The sequence below is a fragment of the Panthera pardus genome, unplaced genomic scaffold (assembly GCF_024362965.1).
Source record: "Panthera pardus isolate Hobbes unplaced genomic scaffold, ASM2436296v1 HiC_scaffold_4, whole genome shotgun sequence".
Lineage (NCBI taxonomy): Eukaryota > Metazoa > Chordata > Mammalia > Carnivora > Felidae > Panthera > Panthera pardus.
The window spans coordinates 18,405,985-18,427,583 of NW_026526969.1; the positions used below are offsets into that span (position 1 = coordinate 18,405,985).

The 21,599-nt window shown below is 59.1% G+C and overlaps 2 protein-coding genes, 1 long non-coding RNA gene and 1 other non-coding gene across 8 annotated transcripts in view; 1 reads left to right on the top strand and 3 right to left on the bottom strand.

The window, feature by feature from the left end:
- The window catches only part of PKD1 (polycystin 1, transient receptor potential channel interacting), a 44,263-nt gene extending 40,092 nt beyond the window's left edge, over window positions 1-4,171 (bottom strand). Inside the window, 1 exon segment of the mRNA XM_053893711.1 lies at window positions 3,722-4,171. Within this exon segment, the coding sequence (XP_053749686.1) occupies window positions 3,722-3,936 (215 nt within the window). The 5' untranslated portion in view covers window positions 3,937-4,171.
- A 6,115-nt stretch (window positions 4,172-10,286) lies between these two features.
- Window positions 10,287-21,492, bottom strand: LOC109278151 (uncharacterized). 2 transcript variants are annotated; one of them, XR_008419237.1, is made up of 4 exons: window positions 21,087-21,327; window positions 20,744-20,858; window positions 15,490-15,621; window positions 10,287-10,502 (listed from the first exon to the last, which is right to left on the bottom strand). It is a non-coding gene; the product is annotated as an uncharacterized LOC109278151 (long non-coding RNA). The 2 variants fall into 2 exon arrangements; XR_002085510.2 differs by lacking the exons at window positions 10,287-10,502; window positions 15,490-15,621 and having other exon boundaries at window positions 20,735-20,858; window positions 21,087-21,492.
- RAB26 (RAB26, member RAS oncogene family) lies at window positions 14,792-20,310 on the top strand. Of its 4 annotated transcripts, none has more exons than XM_019468207.2 (9): window positions 14,792-15,167; window positions 16,227-16,337; window positions 18,155-18,196; window positions 18,285-18,351; window positions 18,556-18,608; window positions 18,944-19,009; window positions 19,118-19,174; window positions 19,244-19,352; window positions 19,451-19,565. In XM_019468207.2, exons 1-8 carry the CDS (start codon window positions 14,976-14,978, stop codon window positions 19,325-19,327), a joined length of 672 nt encoding a protein of 223 aa, XP_019323752.1. In that variant the 5' UTR covers window positions 14,792-14,975; the 3' UTR covers window positions 19,328-19,352; window positions 19,451-19,565. The 4 variants fall into 4 exon arrangements, with proteins under 4 accessions (XP_019323752.1, XP_019323750.1, XP_019323751.1 ...); XM_019468205.2 differs by having other exon boundaries at window positions 14,795-15,167; window positions 19,263-19,352; window positions 19,451-20,310; XM_019468206.2 differs by having other exon boundaries at window positions 14,795-15,167; window positions 19,266-19,352; window positions 19,451-20,310.
- Window positions 20,964-21,046, bottom strand: LOC128774786 (small nucleolar RNA SNORD60). The gene has a single exon (XR_008419253.1). It is a non-coding gene; the product is annotated as a small nucleolar RNA SNORD60 (small nucleolar RNA).
- Window positions 21,493-21,599: the final 107 nt, after the last annotated feature.

Sequence of the window (21,599 nt, forward strand, 5' to 3'; positions counted from 1 at the left end):
CCTGCTTCTCCCACACCTCCGTCACCTCGAGCCTCAGAGACCCCTCCAGGCTGTCCCCGTCTGGCACGCACTCCCTCAGACCTTGCAGCGTCACCTACCCCGGGGGTCCGTCCAGGCAGCGCCTCCAAAGCAGCCCACTCCCCGCATCTGTGTCTTCGGTTTAACACGGGCTTGACCGTAATAACCGAGCCTCACAGACTCTAGGCACGGGGCGCAGCACACAGCAGCCAGGCTCTCCGTCTGATGACGAGGACTCAGGGAGGGGACCCTCTGTGGCCAGGCCAGTCCTCAAGGCAGCAACACGCGTGGCACGTACAGCCGGACACATTACGCACACACCGGGCCCAACGGCCACAGGTGCCACCTCCCCTCACGCCCGTGTGCCATGCAGATGCTGGGGGCCCAGCCTCCCCGGTCTCCCTCGCTCCCTCCTGTCATTTAGGGGCGAGGCCCTAAGTACCCCCAGGTGACAAAAGACCCTAAGGTCCTGATATTTCCCTCCACGAACCAAGTCCCCACCGAGTTCCTGCTCCAAACCTAGTCCTACAGACCACCGACGGAAACCAACAGCACACATCCCGAGAAGGGGGTGGCCGACAACAGCCAGCCACACGTGACACTGATCGACAGACCACAGCTGGAGGAGCACCGTCACATCCAGACCTCTCTCCTGTGACCAACATTCTACCTTCATGCTGTCCTGTCCCATGCAGTAGCCACTGGCCACAAGCGCCTCCAGGGTACTTGAAATGTGGCTTGCCACACAACACAGCTCTGGACTGTCAAACTACAGGAAACGGAGGGCAGCGGGACAAACCAGATGTCGCCATGGTGATGGCAGAGGTGCAGTTCAAGCCCAGACCCCAGTCGGGGCCGCTTTCAACAAGCAGCATAAGGAAGGAAAGAGATGTGGGAAAATAAGGAAGGAAAGAGATGTGTGTGATACCTCGTCAGAAGACAGAGCACAGTAATTGCACTGTGTGGACCGTATCTGGATCCTAATTCAAACTACTCAAAAAACAGAGACAATCCAAAACCTAAACACACTAGACACATACTGAGATCAGGGAATCACCCACTGTCTTAGGGGAGACCACGGTGTGGCCATCCACTCCAAAATGCTTATACATCAAAGAACGAGAGAGCTGGAATTTGGTTCAAAAATGGAGGTGGGAGTGTGGAGGGCAGCGCAGAGGGCAACGGGTCCATGAGGTTCAGCACAAAACTTTGCCTACTTCTGTGCATGTTCCAATGGTACACGATGAAGCTTTAAAAACAGCAACTCTTTGCTAGTGACGTCACCTCTCTCAGGCCACCTAACCAGCAGCACCATCTCACCCAGGAAAGGCTTGGTTTCAGAAGCCCAGGCCATCCTGCATGATGAGGCGCTGAGGCCCCGAGTCCCCTGTGGGCCAGCCTTGGTCCTTATACCCGTCTGGCCCTGGGGCACCTCAAGCTATACGAGGAGTCTCATGGAGGGGTGGCCACGGGACTGATGACACAGGTACCAGGCCTGAACCGCTGGCGGCACCCAGAAAGCAGGGCTGCTGGGGCCCCTGGCCACGCACACCCTTACCCAGCAGGCTCCCTGCCCTCTCTGAGCTTGGTCCCTCTCCCTTGGAGAGGAGAAGACTCCCCTATCTCCCTCTCCCTGAGCACAGGGTTTGCAGGGTTGACAGACTGCTGGGGCAGCCGACAGAGCCCAGATGGTAGTCTGGGGAACCAGTGAGGAGCCCGATCTCCCTCAGTTCCTGGCCCCCAGCCTCCAGAAATCTCCCAGAGGCAGCTTCGGAGTGTAAAGGACAGTGTGGGGTATCCCCTGATCCCCATCTACCTACTTCTCAGGGTCCCATCGCAAGCTCAGCGGGTCCAGCAACCTGGGAATCCTGTCCTGTCAGGCTGGGCCAGCCCGCCAGTTCCCAAGACCAGAGCCTAAGGGGACACATACGAAGCAACAGTCCTGGGCTCCATCACTGTGCTCAAGAGGCTCCAGAGCCTGCGCCCCGCTGCAGGCCCCCCAGTGACCCACCTCTACAGTTGATTTCCTGCACAGCTCCTGGAGGCCAGCTCAGCACCAGGTGCTGGGGAAGCAGGGGAACCAGAGAAGAACAAGAAGGAGCCAGGCCTGACCTCGGCAGCTCCCAGCCAACCAGAGATGGGTAACTTCACTCACAGCATCCAGAAGCAGGTGGGGTGCATCGGAAGCGATTATACAGGGGCTGGTGCAGGCGACACGCCCATTTCCCACCTCAGAGACAGCTGGGATGGCAACTTAGGCTTAAGTGATCAGGTGGCTGAGCGACAAGCTCCCACCTGACCCTGGAGAACCCCCAATTCCACCCGACAAAGCCCCAAGGACATCCAGACCACCCAGGAGAAGTACCCATCCCTACTTCACCCACCTACCCGCCAACATCCAAACTCATCTCAACACTGGCCACGGGTCCCCTAATTAAAGGGGCCCACACACTGGAGGCGCCCAGGGAATGTTACAGAACCAAATTCCAGGACCCATCCCCAGGGTGGGATGGTCTGAGGACACTAAATGCTCCCCAGAGGATTCCAGCATGTGGCCAAAGACAGACGGGACTCCCAGCTCAGGTGCCTGAAAGTGCCCAAGAAATCCACACAGGGCCACAGGAATGCAGATCAGCAGGCCCCGAGCCTGTCCCCTAGCCAGGGGACAACGGTCTGCAAATCCTGGTCCCCTGCACCCTCCCCATTCCAACTCCGGGTCCGGAGCATCTCAGGCAAACGGGGCCCTGCCATGTGCTGGCCGCTACTTGTTCTTGGGCAAATCACACCATCTGAGTCCAAGCGGAAACCTGACAATAGCTCTTCAGCATTTTAAACCAGTCCTGGCAACTCCACCTACCCACTGTCCCCAGGATAACATCGGAGCCCTAGACACGAGGGGCATAAGGTCCATTAAGAGCGCAGCCCACCTCTCGTCCTGCCCCACTCCCTCAAAATGCCCCTGCAGTTGCCACAGTGGGGTGTACCCTACACCCACACATGGCCAAATGCAGCCTCCAAGCCTTGCACACACGGCTCCCTCCTCCCCGCCTCCCGCAGCCTCCAGACTCCTCCTTCAGCATCAGGCCAATTCTTACACATCCTTCGAATCTCTGTCCAGACACCTCTTCCAGGAAGCCTGGCCCGCCATCCCAGACAGAGCTCTCTCCCAACTGGTTTCCCGCTGCAGAGGTCCCAGGTGCAGAGCGTTCCCCCCAGGCTGCGTTCTATTAGCCTCTAATTAGCGTCTAACAGTTTGCGGGTTCCCTTCAGACGCCTCCCAAGCAGCCCCCGCGCGCTGCCGCGGGTTCCCCCTTAACTCGCGATTGCGGAGCCCCACCAGGTGGGATACTTCTGCTTTCAGAGAAACCGGGATGTTTCTGCTGCGCCCTGGCCCAGGCCAGGGGGGCTGAGGGCCGGCCGCGGTCCCGGGTTTTCCTTATTTAGTCGGGCCGACCTCACTGCGTTTGGAGCCTCGCCCTGGGAGAGGCCTGGCCCGCACTGCGTTTCCCCTTCAGAGGCCGGGGACGCGCCCACGCCCTGCGAGGCCCGCCAGGCCGGCGGCCTGCCCGGCCCGGCCTCTCCCCGGAGCCGAGGGTGCAGGCGCGCCGAGGCCGCCCCACGCCCCGGGCGCCCCCGAGTCCCGGCGCCCGCCCGGCGCCATGGCAACCGCCCGGCCCGCGGCGCAGGGCGGCGGGTTACTCACAGCGCGGTGGCGTCGGCGGGGATGCGCAGCGCGGGTCCGAGCGTCCGCAGTCCGCGGCCGGAGCAGTTGACGCGGCAGGCGGCGCCGGGCGCCGGGCCGCACAGGCAGGGCGGCGCGCACGGCCCGCAGCCGCGCCCGGGGCCCCCCGCCAGCGCCCCGAGCCACAGGCCCAGGCCCAGGGCGAGCGCCAGGCGGGCGGGCGCGGCGGGCGGCATCGTCAGGGCAGCGCGCGCATGGCCCCGGCCCGGCCCCGAGCCCCCGAGCCCGCCCGGCGCCGGCGGCCGCGGCTCAGGCGGGGCCCGCGGACTGCATGGCGGGGCGCGGGGCGGGATCCGACGGCGGCCACGGCCTGTCTGCCTGCGCGACGCCCGCTCGGCGCTCGGGCCCGGCCGCACTCTACGTCCACGGCCGGCCGGTCGCGCGCTCGCGCTGCAGTGCGGGCCCGCCGCCGCTCCTCCTCCAGCTCCTGGCGCGGCGCGGGGCGGGAGGGGGCGGGGCGTCCTCAGGCCCCGCCCTTCGCTCTGCAGGGCGGCCGCGCGCCCGGGGGGTAGGCGGGGCGTCGCGCGGCCGCGCGCACTCTTCCCTCGGGAGCGGCGCGGGTGGGGCCTCGGCGCCGCTGCCCTCGCGCGCCCTCCAGCCTCGGTTCCCCGCCGCCGGGGCGCCCCGCAGCCCTTCGCGGTGGCGAGCGTCGCCGCAGTACGAACACCAGCGGTGGTAACCCCCGCGGCCCGCGACCTTTGAGCGCCCGCTGCGTGCGCTCGCCCGCTCCCAGCGCCTCTGTCCCTTTCCGTCTCGGCCGTATTCCAAGCTCCTGGCCCGGGGTAGGCGCTCAGTAAATACGCACCGCGTCCTCTCTTGGCGCTCCTCCGGAGGGCCGGCGACGTGTGGCGGCTAGTCCCCGCTGTCTCGGAGGTGACGCCCCAGGTGGGCCTCAGCTGGGCGGGGGGAGGCGCAGCGTCCCAGCCGCCGCCCGCCGGGCGGAGGGCAGGAGGCCTCGCTCTGCAGCCGGGGCACCCGCGTCCTACCAAATCTAAAAGAAAAGTGGATTTGTGGCTCTCGGGGCTGGGGAGCCTGGAATGGGGAGTGACTGCTAATGGGTGTGGGGTTTCCTCCTGGGATGAGGAGGACGTTCTCTGGAATTAGGTAGTGGCGATGGTTGCACAGCCTTGTAAATACACTAAAAATCACTGAATTGTGCTCTTAAAAGGATGGATTTTACGTTGTCTCCACTTTCAGTGAAGAAGTAATAAAATTGTTCCACCATCGGGCCATTGTGGATGCCTGACTGTAGGTAGCAGAGCGGTCACAGGGAGAAGTCCCCAGACCCTCACATGGGCGAGGTCCCTGTCCCACTATCCTGAGACCCGGTGCCAGACTGCATCCCAAGGCTTCCGGACTTCCTGTCCTCTGTCCCCCTGCTTAAAATAGCTGGAAACCTCAACCAGACCCACAAGTCTGGGTCTATGTCCTGCTACCTGTCGCTGGAAGAGCCCAAGCAAGGTCACCATGGGGCCCACTGCAGCTCTGCTTCCCCTCCCCCCCAGCATGACGTGGCATCCAAACCCCTCACTCTCCTCATCTGTGAAATGGAAATAGCATTTAGGGCTGTTTCAGGGCTGGGGGAAGATCACAGCCAGCCCAGAGCCAGCTCTCAGGAAAGATCCCAGGGTGAACAGGTGGGGACCCCATGAGGCAGAGGCCAGGGATGAACAGGGAACAGGTAGTCTGCCATGTCCTGGAGGTCACATGACTCAGGAACAGGCAGAGGATCTCCAGGTGTCCAGGGTGGAGGAAGGCGGCCGATAGTCCAGCTCTGGCAGCTGTGGCCCGTTCTCAGGGCTCAACTCTCCAATTTGGAGCCTCTTGGACCAATTCCCTACAGGGTACGGAGAAGGACTTAAGTTAGACAGGAGGGGGAATAGGGAGGGACTGTTGAGCCCGCGAGCCTCTTGGGCCTCATGAACACTTTTATACAGAGTCACAGAGGGAGTGCTTGGGAACCCAGTTTGGAAAACACTGATATGAGGGTCTAAGCCAAGGTGGGGTTGATGGGGTGACACAGGAGTCCTGGGGAGGGAAGGAAGAGGCTCAGATGGTACCTTATCTGGCGGCTGGGGGCTGGGATGGGTGGGCATGACCTCAGGGAGGAGGAATGTGGAGGGAAAGGTGAGGAGTAGGTTCTGGACACCTGGTGCTCTAGGTCACTGAAGAAGGTGCCCAGAGTGCAACTTAAAGGGGGGGGGGGGTGAGACTGGGAGGGGAGGGTGAGCAGACCTGGGGGAGATGAAAATCCCCAGATGTGGGGAGCCCCACCCTAGAGGAGGGGAAAGAAGGTTTGCAGGGCGTCTGAACAAGAATGCCCCAGAGAAGTAGTGGGAAACAGGTACGGTGTATGGAAGTTGAGGGAAAGGCTACAGGGAGGAAGCCAGCAGGGGCTCGGGCTGCAGGAACAGAGCAAGGGCTGGGGGTGGTGCAGCCACGCCTGCCCCCTTGGCCCACCCACACTGCACAGAACCACATGTACCCCCCCCCCCCTTAGGGCTTCCAGCACTATCTACAGCCTCCCGCCTCTTAGCCCTTCCCCACGTTGTTCCCTTTGCCTGCAGTGCTTTTCCATCCCACCTCCACGATTACTTATGCTCGCAGAATCAGCAGAGGTGCCTCCTCTAAGAAGCTTCCTCGGCCCCTATGTCATGTGCCAATTGGCATCGCGCACTCGGGGGACGCGTATTTATGAGCTATCTATTGCGGGCAGAACACTTATCCAGGTGCATGTCAGCGCCCCTAGTCCTGAGGGTCATCCCGTCCCTCGATCCTGCCATGTCACCTGCACAAAGCTGAAGGCACTGTATTCATCCATGACCTTTACTGAGGGCGCATGGAGTGGAGGGGTTAGATAGCAAGCCAGATGCCAGCCGGTTGGCGGCAAGTGAGGGAGTACACGTGGCAGTGGCCCGTTGCTCCTAGATGCTTAGATGTCAGAGGAAAGAGAAGGGTACAGAGTAGCGGTAAAGGGTTTTTCTTCCCGTGAGACAAAGGGGAGGAAACCCACATCCTTCGTTTCTCCACCCTTCCCTCCACGGCCTCCTTCCACGGAGTCCTCACGCCTCCCAGGTGCCCGTCCAACCCAAACTTTTAATTCCAGTCAAATGACAAACTTGAGATAGGAAAAGAGAGGTGAAAAATGAGAAAAGCAGGTGAATCCAGTCTAAGTGACTGTTTGAAGAAGGTGGTGGAGTAAATGCAATTGTTTCAAAAGGATTTTGAAACAGAAAAGACGTGTTTAAGGAAAAAATTCATTATCTGGAAATGAAATTCTTGACTCTTTCAACAAACAGAAAATAAAATGGGCCAAAGATTTGTTTGATTCAGAGAGGGGGACATTGGAGAATTGGGTATTTTTTTTAATGTTTATTTATTGATTTTTGAGGTGGGGGGGCAGAGAGAGAGAGAGAGAGAGAGAGAGAGAGAGAGAATCCCAAGCAAGCTCCAAGCTGTCAGCACAAAGCCCAGCATGGGGTTTGAACCCAGGAACCCATGAAATCATGACCTAAGCCCAAACCAAGCATTGATACTTAACCAACTGAGCCACCCAGGTGCCCTGACAATTCTTTATTGATAAAACTTAGATTTTCAGGTAGTTTTTTTTTTTAAGTTTTTAAAAATTTATTTAAGTAATCGCTACACCAAATGTGGGGCTTGAACTCACAACCCCAAGATCAAGGCGTTGCATGCTTTTCCAACTGAGCCAGCCAGGTGCCCCTTAAGGTTTTTAATGAAGTTAATGATAGCTGTTAGCGTAAAAGGGAAAATTGGGGGTGGGGGGGGAGTACACAAGAAAACCTAATCAGCCCAGGAAAGAATTACAAAAGGAAATAGTGGATCAATGTATGAATCAGAATAAGCATTATTAATCAAATAAGACCCAGCACATGGGTGATCATAATACATGTAAATTTTGTTACATTTCCCTGCTACAGAGCAAGGATTCTCATGATGAGGAGGCATACTAAATATATGTTTAGTACAGTGAAGGCTCTCCTCAGCCCACCCGACCACAAGGACATCTACCTGAGGTGAGGCCTGAAGAGCCGTCTGCAGAGGATCTTGGGACAAGGCAGGACACCCTGACAAGCCAGGTAATTGAAAGATAAATGTAGGGGCCCCTGGGTGGCTCAGTCGGTTAAGCATCTGACTCTTCGTTTTGGCTCAGGTCATGATCTCACGGTTTGCCGGTTCGAGCCCCGCATTAGGCTCCTCATCGACAGCACAGAGCCTGCTTGGGATTCTCTGCCTCCCTCTTTCTCTGCCCCTCCCCTGCTCATGCTCTCTCTCTCTCTCTCTCTCTCTCTCTCTCTCTCACAAAATAAATAAATAAAGCTTAAAATGATTTTTTTTAATTAAAAAAGAAAGGTAAATGTAGAAGGGATAGATTCCTTCTTTGTATTAATTCCAGTCATGGTTTCATGGGTGTATACATATGTAAAAACTTACCAAATTGTACATTTTCTTTTTTAAGGTTTATTTGTTTAAATAATCTCGACACCCAAGGTGGGGCTTGAACTCACAACCCTGAGACCGAGTCGCGTGCTCTACCGGCTGAGCCAGCCAGGTGCCCTAAGAGTATAAATTACCTTAGAAGAAAGAGTAGAATGGATCAATAAAACAAAGAGAGCTATTTTTAATGTATAAAGCCACTGAGATTTTTAAAAAGAGTCTGCTGGCAAGTGTGACTGCAAGAGAGATAAAAACAAAACACAGAGCATTAAGGTTAAGAACGCAGGTTTATGCACAGAAATAGAAGTAAAAATTATAAAAGAAATATATGTGCAATTGTTCATAAACTTTTGAAATCTCGATAGGATCATTATATGCTAGAACAAGACAAACTATTAAAACTGACTCAAGAAGAAATAAAAAGTCCAAATAGACCAATCATAAAGGAAGAAATCGAAAACGTAGCAGAGCCATGGGGTAGGGGAGGGGAGAAGACACTTAATCCAGATCTGTTTACGGGAAAATCCCATCAAATGTGGACAGATCAGATATGTGATCTGATGTGATTTTATGTGTACTCTTAGAGGACATGGGCACATCCCAATAAATTTAATGCATATTTATGTGTAATGCAACGTATTCGGTATAGCATAATTTGTATGCCTAAACAAACTGGATTAAGGTAGTACAGAAAAAGGAATCCGTTGTCCGGTGATTTTCAGGTCTGTCTCAGCCACAGAACCTTTGTTTCACACAAAACCGCAAACTACAAAACGTGGACGGTGCTGAGGGAGCTGAGCAGTGGATCCCAGAGAGATATGGGTCCTGGTGCTCAGAGCCTGTGAACGGGGCCTCACCTGGCAAAAGAGACCTCGCAGATGTGATTAAGTTAAGGGTCTTAAGATGAAGGGTTGTCCTGGATTAGCCAGAGGGGGCCTCAATGTGATCACAACGGTCCCTGTAAGGGGAGATTTGATGGCAGTAGGAAGGCCGGGTGGCTCTGGAAAGGGGAGCTGGAAGAAGGTGGCCACAGGCCAAGGAAAGCAACCTGAAGAGGCAAGGATCCTCCCCAGAAGAACCCAGACTTGCTTTAGCTCCCTAAGCCCCGTCAGCTTCATATCTCCATTCACCGTGGCCTCTCAAGCAGAATGTAACAAATTTGAGCTGTTTTGTGGTGGTACCACATTTACCTGCTATAGATCTTTGTTACCTCTCCTACATTTTTGTGGGAGACTGATAACGGTCGCCACTGCCAGACCTAATAACGGTTTGGGGAGAACAAGCACTTTTATTTCTTTTTTTTTTCCCTTAATTTTTAAAAAAAAATTTTTTTTAATGTTTATTTATTTTTGAGATAGAGAGAGACAGAGCATGAATGGGGGAGGGTCAGAGAGAGAGGGAGACACAGAGCCAAGCAGGCTCCAGGCTCTGAGCTGGCAGCACAGAGCCCGACGCGGGGCTCGAACTCACGGACCGCGAGATCATGACCTGAGCCGAAGTGGGACAGCCAAACAACTGAGCCACCCGGGAGCCCCAAGCAGTTTTATTTCTCATGGGCGAAAGTCACAGATCACTTTCATAATTAAGGAAAAAAGGAGAGACAAGGCGAGTGTATCACTGGCCCACAACAGGCGCAGCCGGTGCTCGGACTGCTGCGGTTGTCATGGCTACACAGGTATCCGTTTTATTCCTTTATACCTCTGCCTTCCCAGCACAGCACTCAAAGGTTTCCCGGAGAGCCTGGAGTGGGGGGCTGTCCTGTGCTCCTCCAGAGGTCTCACCTGCCCGGGGCCTGAGTGCAGAGTCGGACCGAGCAGCAGCCCGCGGGGCTCAGGCACATTTTGCATCCTGAGACGGACCGCCAAGAGCACTCAGGTCTGAGTACCTGAGCCACGAGGGGAAGGGATGCCAGAGGGCAGTCAGGCTTGCAGGGAAACCACCCACTGCTCCAGCCCTCACACAATAGTCCCTGCCCCAACGGGCGGACACCCACCCCTTACCACCTGTCCTGTCCGGGAGAGCCTCGGTGCAACCCAGGTGAGTGCCGAGTGTCGCAGGCAGGCGGGGTGTCTCCTCTCAGCCTCGCGGGAGCAGGAGGGAGCAGGGGCTCAGCGTGGCCCCTGTGCACCTGGGCACTGGGGGGGAGGGGGCGAGCACACCTCTGACATCAGCCGCTTCCTGGGGTGACTCTCTCTTCTGTCTTCTGGGGGGAGCTGCTACAGTTCCTCTCTGCCGTCTCCATGGCAACGCTCACGTGGATTTCATAGAACATAAGGTGTTTGATCTGGAAGGGACCTCAGAGATCAGCTCCTCTCGCCCCCTCATTCCAGGCAGAGGGGCGCAGGTTCAAGACACCACATGCCCCGGGGCCCACAGCCAGCCAGGGATCCGGGGCCTCTGCCTTCTGACACCGTCCCCAGCCAGGGTCCCCTCCCTGAGATCACAGGCAGCTCAGTTCCCTAGGACTCACTTCTGGGGAGGGGCTCTGGGGGCATGAGACTTGGGAGTGCTGCCACCCCCCCCCACACACACACAGAATACAAGACCCCTGAGGTCCAGTCCAGCCCTGTCCTGCTCAGTCACAGACCTGTTCATTGAGTGCTTGGTGGAGACAGGACAGGTGCCATCCTCAGGAAGCTCAGAGGCTGGTGAGGAGCCCGTGCAGCCCCCTGAGGGACCCGTGGGGAGCAAATGTGTGTCCACAGTGTGTCTGTAGAGCAAGGAGTGGGGGTGGGAGGAGCCTGGAAGGCTGCCTGCCTGGAGGAGGGGGCTCCAAGCAGTGCCTGGAAGGACGAGGAAGACTGCCTGGCTCCAGGACCATGGCCCTGTGGGTCAGCAGAATGTGTCGGTAAGGCTGGCCGGCTTGGAAAATGGGGCTCCAGAGAGGGATTGCCTCAGGCCGTAGGTCCCAGAGAGTTGTTGTGTCTGGGTACTCATGGCACACGTCACTCCATGACAGAGGGTCCGGACAGCCAGAAGGGCAAGTCAGAGGGCAGCATGCTGGAGCTGGAGGCCCAGGCACAAGAAGGCATCAGGAACCCAGGCCGCCACGGGGTGCTGGAGGGAGGATCCAGGAGTGAGGCAGGAACATATCTGGGACTGCTCTCTCCCTTTGCTGAGACACAGATATGTGTCCACCCTCTCCGGCCGGCAGAACCAGCCCCCTGCGAGGAGGGTTAGGCCCACAGGCACCCTTCCTTCACTCCGCACTCTAGCTCACCCTCAGCAGTCACCTCGGCGCCACACCCCGCCTCAGGGACCTGCCCTGGAGGCCCAGAGGTCTTCTTTGCAGGCCTGAAGATCCCAACAGTCTGGGCTTCCCCAAGTCCAGTCAAGGCCACCCTGCTGACCTTTCCCACCAAACTGGCCCCCTTCCTTCCCCTGGCTGGCAGCCTGTTCTAGTTCTCTATTGCTGTGGAACAAAAATCCCCCAAATGCAGTTTGGGCAGGGCTCAGTGGGGTCAGCTTATCCCTGCTCCGCATGGAACCCACCAGAACTAAGCGCCCGTTGCCAGGACAACTCCTATCCTCCACGGGCGGCAAGTGAGTTCCTTTCCACCCGGGATTCTTCACAAGGCTGCTTGGACTTTCTCACGGTATGTCAGCTGGGCCCAAGAATGAGTGTTCCAGGAGAAGGGATGTAGGAGCTGCTAGTCTAGAAGGTCTGGGTCCAGAAACGGACACAGGGCCACTTCAGCCATAGGTACTGGTCAGAGCAATCACAGACCCAAAGGCAGGAGACCGAAGCCTTCCCTCCTGATCGGGAGGGGTGGCAGAGAACTTGCCCCTTAGCGTACCTCAGCGCTATGCTGCCTCTGCCCCAGGGGCTGATTCCCCCCACCCTGGGTTCCTGCGACCCCTTTCCAACTCATCTCCCCATCTACAGGCGGCACCCTGCACCCCCTCCACTTTACCTCCTGTACTCCTGTAGCAAAGTCCTCTGTTGCTTTGCTCAGCAACTGTGCATGGCTCCCTACTTCTCGCTGAACAATTTCCAAGCCCCTAGGCTGAACTTTCACATTCACTTGTGAATCTAGCCCCCTCCTATGTTACCGATGAGATTTTCTCCAAGCATCCGGACACGACACTGTGGCCTCCTCTCCAAAAGCCCACCCACTGGCACTCTGAGCTTATATGTATTCACTCCTCTACCTGGCAAGTTTCTCTGTGTCCTCTCCTGCTGGACTCCTGTTCAACCTTCCGAGCCTGGAGCAAATGCCCCTCCTCCACAAGGCCCTGCTCTCACTACTCGGTAACACTAGTCCTGTCTCACTGCACACGGAGGTACCTTCTGCCTTAAATCTTTGCTGGCAATGACGTGTCCTCCTGAAGTGGGGCCCGTTTCTAACTCATATTTCTTTCACAAATTTAATAATAGTTTATTGAGGCCTGGAGCCAGCTTGCCAGGAATGTGGCAGTGACCAAGACAAGCTGCTTCCTGTACCCAGAGAACTTCATTCCAGAGAATGAGACAGATGGCGAACAGAGGAACCAAGGGACATAATGATCAAAGATTAGGAGGACTGCTGGAAGGCAAGAGCGGCAGGAGGGATGCTGTGGTCCAGGGACCTCGAACTCTCTCTTCAAAACAAACCGGAGACCTGGGTTTTTACATATACATACTCTAATTCTAAAGGTTACAAGGTCAAGTCTTTCCCTTCTGCTGCTTTCAGCTTCCCGCCCCTCCTGGCTCCCCAGTCTCTCCGAAGTGCCTGCTACCTTCCCTCTTCCCCCATTAACATTAGCCCCATTAGCATTACCCCATTACCCCATTACCCCATTAGCATTAGCCTCACCCTCGACTCAGGCTGCCTTACCTACAGCCCCCACCCCTAGGGCACCCCAGACTCCTTTCTGGTCGCCCTGGATCCTGGGCTTAGTGGGCACTGGCTGAGACCCTGGGGCAGCTACCCTGAAGTTGGCCTCATGGAGGGTAGGTCACCTGGAATCCCCAGGGCCCCAGCAGTGGGAGCTCCACACTCCCACCCCAAACCCCACTGCCCACACATCTGCATTGGCCTGGAAGAGGAGGAGTGAGACAAGAGAGTAGGCCCTCAGAAGGCTTCCTCAGGCTTGTCCCCCGGCTCTGCCAGGGCCCTGAGGGATGGGTCTCCAGAGAATCCTGGGCCAACCCTGCCAAGGGGCAGTGTATGTTCTCTGGAGCCAAGAGTTAGGTACAAACCTTGGCTCTGTCACTTTCTAGCCTGGTGATTTTGGACAGCTCCCTTTCCGTCTCTGGGCCTCAGTTTTCCCATCTGAACATTGGGGATCATAGCACTACTCACTTCAGAGGATAGGTTTGAGGATAACTTGTGCCTGGCACACGGTGACACTCGGGAAAGGGCGATTTCCACAGCCTCTCCCGTGAAGGGCCTTGCCAGCCCCTCTTGGGAAATCACTCTGTTGTGTTGTCCCGATCTCTGAGCCCTAGAGGCATCTTCTGTCCATTATAATTATTTGGGCTCTGGGACCTGCCACCTGAGAGGGCTCAGGCCTCTGAAGGACCTAGGGTCCATGTGTCAGCTGTCACATCTTAGGGGACAGCCAGGCCAACCCTCCAGCTCCCAGAGCGGTATGGAGCAAAGGCTGATCCCCGAAGAAATGCCTTTCTGCCTACACCCGCTGCCCCCAAGCCCTAGGTGAGGGTCATGTTGGCTCACTGCTCCTGGGATTCCATGACTGTCTCAGCCTTATTCTCAAAACCCAGAGAATCTTGGGTGGAGACAGACAGTTCAGGCGGAGAGGAGGTGTCGGGCTCTGGAGGCCAGTCTGCCAGGGCCTAGCATAGGATTTGGACAGTCAGCACTTGACCCCCTTGGGGCCAGAACCTGGCACCAGAAGGGCAAGGGGCTAGCCACATTCTGGGGGAGGAACCTCCTAGCCCCTTCTCCTCCCAGACCCCTGAGGGCAGAGCCCCAGGGAAAAGGCCCCTCAGAGGGCTTGCTACTGCCCTAAGGTGGATTTCCCTTTACCCAAGGGTCCCGAGGCTTCAGCCCAGCGGGCAGAAGCTGCGGGGGAGGGCGCCCTGCGGCTCTCAAGTGCTAGCTGTGTCCTGCCTCTGGTAACCAGCTGTCAGATGAGCCCAGAGCGCTGGGAGCCCCCCACCCCCGGTTTGTTTGCCTGCCCTAAGGGGAGAAGTGAGGGCGCAGCAGGCCAGGTGGCATCTCCGGCTGAGAAGGGACAGAAACCCACGGTGTCCATCCCATGCAGTCCCACTGCCTCAGCGCCCCCTTCTCGGGCAATCCCCTCGTCCCAGGCCCAGAGGCCGTCCAGTGAGGGTCACTGGGCAAGGAGCAGGGCGGGGGGGGGGGGGGGGGGGGGGCGGTGTACAAGCGGGAAAACGACAGGATCCCGCCTCACCCAGACCCACCGCCTCACGGAGGTGGCCATGGAGTGAGGTCTCAGGGCCTGGGACAGGGCGGGAGCTGCACGCACCGGACGGACGCGAGCCCACCCGGAGCACCTATAGGGCAGTGCCCGCGCCTCGTGACCCCGCCCCAGGGCGGCCGGCTCATTTGCATGCCCCCGCCCCAGCGCGGCCATTGGCGGCGGCGTGGGGAGGCCGGGCCTGAGTGGCTGCGGGCTGTGGGGCGCGGGGGCGGGGCTGCGGGAAGCCTGGCGCCCGCGATGCCGCCGCCGTCGCCGCCGCCGCCGCCGCGGGACGGGTTCGGGTCCGTGTCGCGCTCGGCGGGCGCGGGGAGCAGAGCGGCCCGGGGCGCGGCGGCTGCAGCGGGAGCTCCCTGAGCGCCCGCCCGCCATGTCCAGGAAGAAGACCCCCAAGAGGAAGGGGGCCAGCGGGCCCGCTGCCTCCGCGCTGCCTGCGGCCGACGGGTCCCGGCCGGCGCGCCCAGGGACTGCACGCCCCGGCCCCCAGGCGCGGCCCAACGGACCCCCGCAGCCCGGCCGGCCCTCGCTTGGCGGCGGCGACTTCTACGACGTCGCCTTCAAGGTGAGCCGGCCCCCGCCCCAGGCGAGCGCAGCAGGTGGCGCTCCGCCGGAGCCGAGCCGGGAGAGGTCGGGGAGGGGATGCAGGGCCCCGCGGACCCTCGGCGGGGAGCCCGCCGGAGCGGCATCCAGCAGCTGGCACGGTGCATGGCATACACACACAGCCTTCAGACCCGGATTTCAGATACCCAACAGCTGGCAAGGTCTGCCCCCTAACGCCACAGCTGGCAGGGCTGGACAAAGGGTCCCAGACCTGGCAGGTGCTCCGTCCCGGGTCCCGAATGACACCGCCCCCGCCCCCGCCCCCGCGCGGGGCCCAGTCTCACCATTTCCCATATGCTGCCTTCCGCACCCCCAGGGTCTGTGGGGCTTCTGTTTTTGGAGGACGGGGGAGATTAAGAAGAGGTTTGCCAGTTGGGTAGGGAGCACTAGAGCCTTCTTCAGCCCTCGGCAGGAGCCTGTGAATCGTGGAGGGGTTGTCAGGACTGTCTTTGGGTTTGGAGCCTTGGGCAGCAGGCTGGGGGAGGGGAGGAGGGGGGAGACCTGACTGCCCCTCCTGCTCCACAGACCTGACCCAGGCCCCTCGTCACACCAAGATCTGACTCCCATGTGGCAAATTCCTCCAGAGTCTTACTGGGATGGGAAGAAGCCCCTGGCACAGAGACCCCTGCAGGCCTTTCAGAAGGTCTCCAGCTACCAATCCCCAGACTCGTCTCCCCACCAAGCCCCACATGCTTTCCTTCCAGATCAAGCATGATGTCCAGGGTCTGGGGGTGGGTTGGGTAGGACCCTGGATGGAGGCAGCTGCCCCCACTCCTCACTGGTTGAATTGGGCCACTGTTCAAGAGGGGACAGAACCTTCTGGAGGTGGGAGCCTGGAGGTCTAGGCTGGCAGCCACCATAGCTGCTATGTCTCCCCCAAGTCCTGCCGAACCTGTGAGCCTGAGACCGGTTCCTCCACTCCTGGCCGGGCCAGCGCAGGGAAGGCCAGACACCCCTCTGGGTGGGCCAGCACCTTGGTCCCCTCTGTCCCTAACACCTCTGACCCTCCTGTTCGCCCCAGGTCATGCTGGTGGGGGACTCAGGCGTGGGGAAGACCTGCTTACTCGTGCGCTTCAAGGACGGGGCTTTCCTGGCAGGGACCTTCATCTCCACTGTGGGCATCGACTTCCGGGTGAGAGTGGAAGCTCACGTCCTAAGCACTGAGCTGGCCCAGCCATGCCCTGGGCCCCTGACACCAGCTCACTGGGCTCTCGCAACCCCCCTGGGCAGCTGGTTTCTCCGTTACCCCCGTGACACCAACAGGCTCATAGGGTGGAGCTCGAGCTCCTGTGTGGACCACCCGGCTCTCAGGGCCCAGGTGGTTGAGGTGGGCTGCCTTACCCACCAAACTACACCTCCTGACCCCCTAAGGGTCCTGAAGACAGGTGAGGGCTGCATCTGATTGAAGCGGGGAGAGCACCCCTGTGCCTGGAGCTACCTTCTGTGCCTCAGGGTAGGTGGGCCGTGGTGCCTTCCCACCCCCCGGGTGATGGCTGAGAGAGGACACTCAAGGCCCATGTTCACTTGGAAGGCGAACATCACTGTCCTTCTGTACAGAGGTGCCAGGAAGCCTGCCAAAGGACCTAGAAAGACAGGTGGTGTGGAGCACGTACCCCCTCTGGGAGCAGGGGCGGGTCCCTGCCCTTGGGTGAGGAGGCTCACGGGAAGTGCTGCCGCCTGGCTGTTCCCCCCTCTTCGAGAGCCCCCTCCCAGGTTGCCCCCAGCGGGAGGGGTGTCCTGGGGTCTTCTGGGGGGAAGGGAAGTGCCCCTGGACTTCAACTCCCTCTCATTTCCCCCCACCTGGCACCTTTAGCAGCCTGTGGAGTCAGCAGGCGACGTTGAGGGCTGCGGCCTTAGGCCTGGAGGGTGGCAGCATTCCAGCCCCCACCTCGAGTCACCAGTCTAAATTCTCGCCTTGCCAAGGTGCTGGTGTGTTCTAGACAAATCCCAAATTTGCATTTTTTCTCACCCTTTAATTAGACCCAGTTGGTGGGAGGCTGGGAGGGAGGCCCATTCTGGGAACAGGAAAGGGGGCTCCTCCCAGTCTGGGGAGCCATGGGTTACCCTGCTTGAGGGTCCAGGTCCCCTCAAGTCTTCTGAGATGAAGTAAGGGTTCAGGTGCCGAAAGGGGGCAGCTCTGACCCTGGACAGATGGTCCTTGGCCTGTTTTGGGCCCATCTCCCCCCTTCTCACCTCCCTCTTGGCTCTGGGGCAGGTGGCGAGGGAGGTGAGGCTGTTTGGTTCACACCCCTGTTCAGAGTGCCAGTGAAGGCAGGGTGTCCTTCCCAGCCCCTCCTCCCCCCCCCCCCCCCCCCCCCCCCCCCCCGCCTCAGCCCAGCAGATGGCTGTGCCATTGGTTCCTTGGAGACCCAGAAGCACCCTGACAGCAGGAGCTTGGGGAAGAGGGGGGCGGTGGTGTTCCAGCTGCCAGGGGCCCCCACCCCCACCACAGCAGATGGGAACCGTGGGGTTGGGTCTTTCCCTGCCACTAGCCCTGCACCGGGAAGGTCCGGCTAGGAATCTCTACCGACCAGCAAACATTTAACGAGCACCCACTGTGTACCAGGCAGTTTCAGGCTCTGTGGTTACTGCGCTGGGACCCGCCCTCAGGGGCCTGCGGCTCTTAAACTAGGAAGCTGGCTATGGCTAGGCACAGGGGGGAAGTGGGCAGCCAGGCTGGGCTGGAGGGGAGCTGGCAGAGGGAAGGGAGTGGGGGGAGGCGGGAGCAACAGGACTCAGAGACTGACCAGGTGGGTGGTGTAAGTCACCTTCAAGGGCAGGGAGCTGGTGGAGCAGGTGCTGGGCCTCCAGGGTGGGAGTGGGCTACCAGGAGGGGCTCACCAGGGAGAGGTGCAGGAGGCGCGGTGAGGGGGGAAGCTGCGAGCTCCCCACCGGAGGGCAGCACTGTTCTAGCTGTTGGTTGCTGGACCAGGCTGGTTGTTATTTCAGAACAAAGTTCTGGATGTGGATGGCATGAAGGTGAAGCTGCAGGTGAGTGGCGTGGGGAGCAGCGGGGGTCAGAGGGTCGAGGGTGGTGAGCACCCAGGAGGAACCGGCAGCCCTGTGCCTGTCACTCCAGATCTGGGACACAGCTGGCCAGGAGCGGTTCCGGAGCGTCACCCACGCCTACTACCGCGATGCTCATGGTGAGCTTGTGGGTGGGGGATGCCAGTCCCGGGGAGTCAGAGGCTGTGCCCTCGCGGGTGTCAGGTTTCCCTGGCTTCTGCACGGAGGAGGGTGCCCTGGGCAGGAGCACGGCAGGAAGTGTGGAGGCTGTGATGCGTGTGGGTGTGGGTGACAGGAAGCTGTGGCGGGCCCTGGAGGTGTCCTCACTCGTCCTCTGCCCCCAGCACTGCTGCTGCTCTATGATGTCACCAACAAGGCCTCCTTTGACAATATCCAGGTCAGTGGCTTCCTTCCTGGTGGTGGTGGCAGGAACAGGCCGCGATGGCATTAGGGTCCCAGGGGTCTAAGGACCCTACCGACTGCAGGGAGACGGCCCCTCTGGTGGCTCAGGTGGAGTGTGAGCTGAAGGGAGTCTGAGGACCTTCCAGCTCTGTCAGTCCAACACCTTGGGTAAGGTGCTTGTCGAGGGTGCCTCAACAGGACCCAGGGACCTCGATTTCTGGGCCTTCCTATTAGCCAGAGCCCAAAAGGCACCCCAAGCAGTGAGGCCTGGAGGGACCAGGGGCGAGCAGAGTGCCAGCCTCCAGCCTGGTCTCAGCTTTTCCCCCACAGGCCTGGCTGACGGAGATCCAGGATTACGCCCAACAGGACGTGGTGCTCATGCTGCTGGGGAACAAGGTGGGCACCCCAGCCCATCCTCTCCACCGTGGCTCTGTATGGGGGCAGGGGTGGTAGGGTAAGCCCTGGGCCAGCTCTCACCAAGAACCCCCCCCCCCCCCATGCCAGGTGGACTCTGCCCAGGAGCGTGTGGTGAAAAGGGAGGATGGGGAGAAGTTGGCTAAGGTGAGCCGGGGTGGGGTGGGTGTCCGGGGAGCGTCCCTGGGGTTGCAGGGCCTGGGCTATCTCCACCAGGCTGCCACCTGGCTGGCAGCAGCTGTTTGCAGGAGTACGGGCTGCCCTTCATGGAGACCAGCGCCAAGACGGGCCTCAACGTAGACTTGGCCTTCACAGCCGTAGCAAAGTAAGTGCTGGTAGCCATCAGGAAGATCCTCCAGACCCCAGAGTCTGAATCTCTCTGTTGGTGGAGGAAGCCGTCCCATGGTCCCCTCTGCCCCACAGGGAGTTGAAGCAGCGCTCCATGAAGGTCCCCAGTGAGCCTCGCTTCCGGCTGCACGACTACATCAAGAGGGAGGGCCGAGGGGCCTCCTGCTGCAGACCCTGAACCTGACTGGGCACTGCCCCTGCACATCCTCTGGGAGGCCCCTGCAAGGCTGGACAGAGGGTCAGCTGGCAGTCAACTCCAGGGCGGCCGTTTCTGGGACTCCCAGACAGAGCCTCGTCTTTCCCTAGAGCCTCAGTTCCAACAGGCTTCGCGGAGCCAGTGGGTCTGCAGCCCCTGACTCAGGGCCTTGCCCCCAAGGCCTTGATGGAGAAGCAACGGCTTCCCGTACAGGAGACACCCCACAATGTACAGCCCATGCGGGGAGCCTGGTCTTGCTGCCACGGCACTCTGCTGCCCTCTCCTGGACGCGCCCAGCTTCAAGGCTGGACCCCAGTGCCAGCGCCACGTGTACAGTGCCTAACCCCTCAAAAGCCATGTCTTCAGCGGCACCCGCTGCCCAGGCAGGGAAAGGCCGGACTCCTGTCCGTGCCTGGGGCAGAGGGCTTCGCTGCACATCCAATCATGCATCTGTGCCCCAAGGACCAAAGCTGCCAGCCCACACACTCAGAGACTCTGGTTCAAACATCAGCAGGGTCTTCCTCTCGTGTTGCCTGGAGGACGCCAAGTTTGCGGCTTTCTAATACACGAATGGCATGTGGGAAATCAGAAACCGTCAGGGAAACTAGATCTGCCAGCCCAGCTGAGGCCTGTGCAGAGTGAGGTCAAGCCAGGAGGCTGGCAGTGTGCTCCAGCTCATAGGTCTTTAGGTTAAGAGTCTTTGTTTTCAGTCCTGGTGAATAAAGTTGTGTTTTCTGGACTGCCGGTCTCTTCTGTTACAAGAAATCCCCTTCTTGCGCCCTCGGCAAAGTACGGGTTGAAGACAACGCTAAGAGGGTAGTACCCTCAACTAGGGCTGCTGTCTAGGGAGCACGGGGAACCTAGGTGGTTGGGTGGTTGATGTCCACTTCCCTCTGCAAGACCCAACGAAACAGAAAACAGTGCTCTGTGGCCGGTGAGGAGGAAGAGTTCCTCACCTGCTTAAGACAAAGACCCCCGCTCCGCCCCGGGATTTCTGCTCTTACAGGCAAAAAACCGAGAAGGCATCCCAATAGTTGAAAGGTCACCGTGTGAACATCCATCTTTCTCTACCCTTTCCCAAGACTGCCACGGAACGAGCCAGTCCTCCCGCGGAGTCCTCTGGGGAGCAAACGCGTGCGAAAATAAAGACACTTGCGCTCCCATCAACTCACCACCTCTGCTTTATTGTTAAGCGCCGCAGATACGGACGTGGACTCCCGCCTTACCACCAGGCCCCGGGCTGACGTTCATTTACGTCCACGGTCTCCAACCACGTCACCGACCGCCCTAAAAGTCAGACACACAGAGCCGAAATGTAGACAGAAGCCCGCTACCCCGATTTTTTTGGAGATGTTTTCACACCGGCCCCTCCTGTCAAGGGGGCGCACCCTGAAGCCTCAGTCTTGCAAAATAATCAGACTGCACATGCAGTTTTCATACGAGGTGTCAGAAACGAAAGCAATTCATCACAGGCTCCAAGCTGCAGAGGGGAAACCAAGCCCGGCCCAGGCTTACCTGCGGAGAGAAGTCGGTCTGGAGTCGCACCTTCCCAACAGAAAGGGACGGGTGGGGGGGGGGGCGGAGCAAGGAACGCTTACAACGCTGAAGACAGAGGCGGAGCCCCGGCGGAAGATGGCCCTGGAGGACCCCTCAGCCCCATTCGGGGCCCAGATCCTCCCCTAACGTGGACTCACAGCGTCCGCACAGACAAACGCCCACGGCCGCCACTGGATTCCCAAAAGAAAGCACGCGCGCGAGGCTGAAGCTTTTATAGAAAGCGCCCCACCTCTGCGATTGGGCAATCATGCCGGAAGTACCCGCCCCCGGTCTCTTGGACCAGACTCGCGAAGCTTCTCCCTTTAGCAGAGGCCTTGGAACTTAACTGTGAGCGACAGATGCACAGAACCAATCAGACTCCGATCTGCAACATAGAGTGATTCTGAAGCTGCCAATCCCGCCCCGCGACGTCGGAGCCGCCGGAATTCGTAGTTTCTGGAGAGCCGCGCGTGAGGCGGGGACCCAGGCATT

Coding starts and splice junctions, on each gene's coding strand:
- RAB26 (XM_019468204.2), top strand. CDS start 14,976: ATGTCCAGGAAGAAGACCCCCAAGAGGAAGGGGGCCAGCGGGCCCGCT. Junction 16,338..18,154: donor CTGTGGGCATCGACTTCCGG/GTGAGAGTGGAA, acceptor TTGTTATTTCAG/AACAAAGTTCTGGATGTGGA. Junction 19,010..19,117: donor TCATGCTGCTGGGGAACAAG/GTGGGCACCCCA, acceptor CCCCCATGCCAG/GTGGACTCTGCCCAGGAGCG.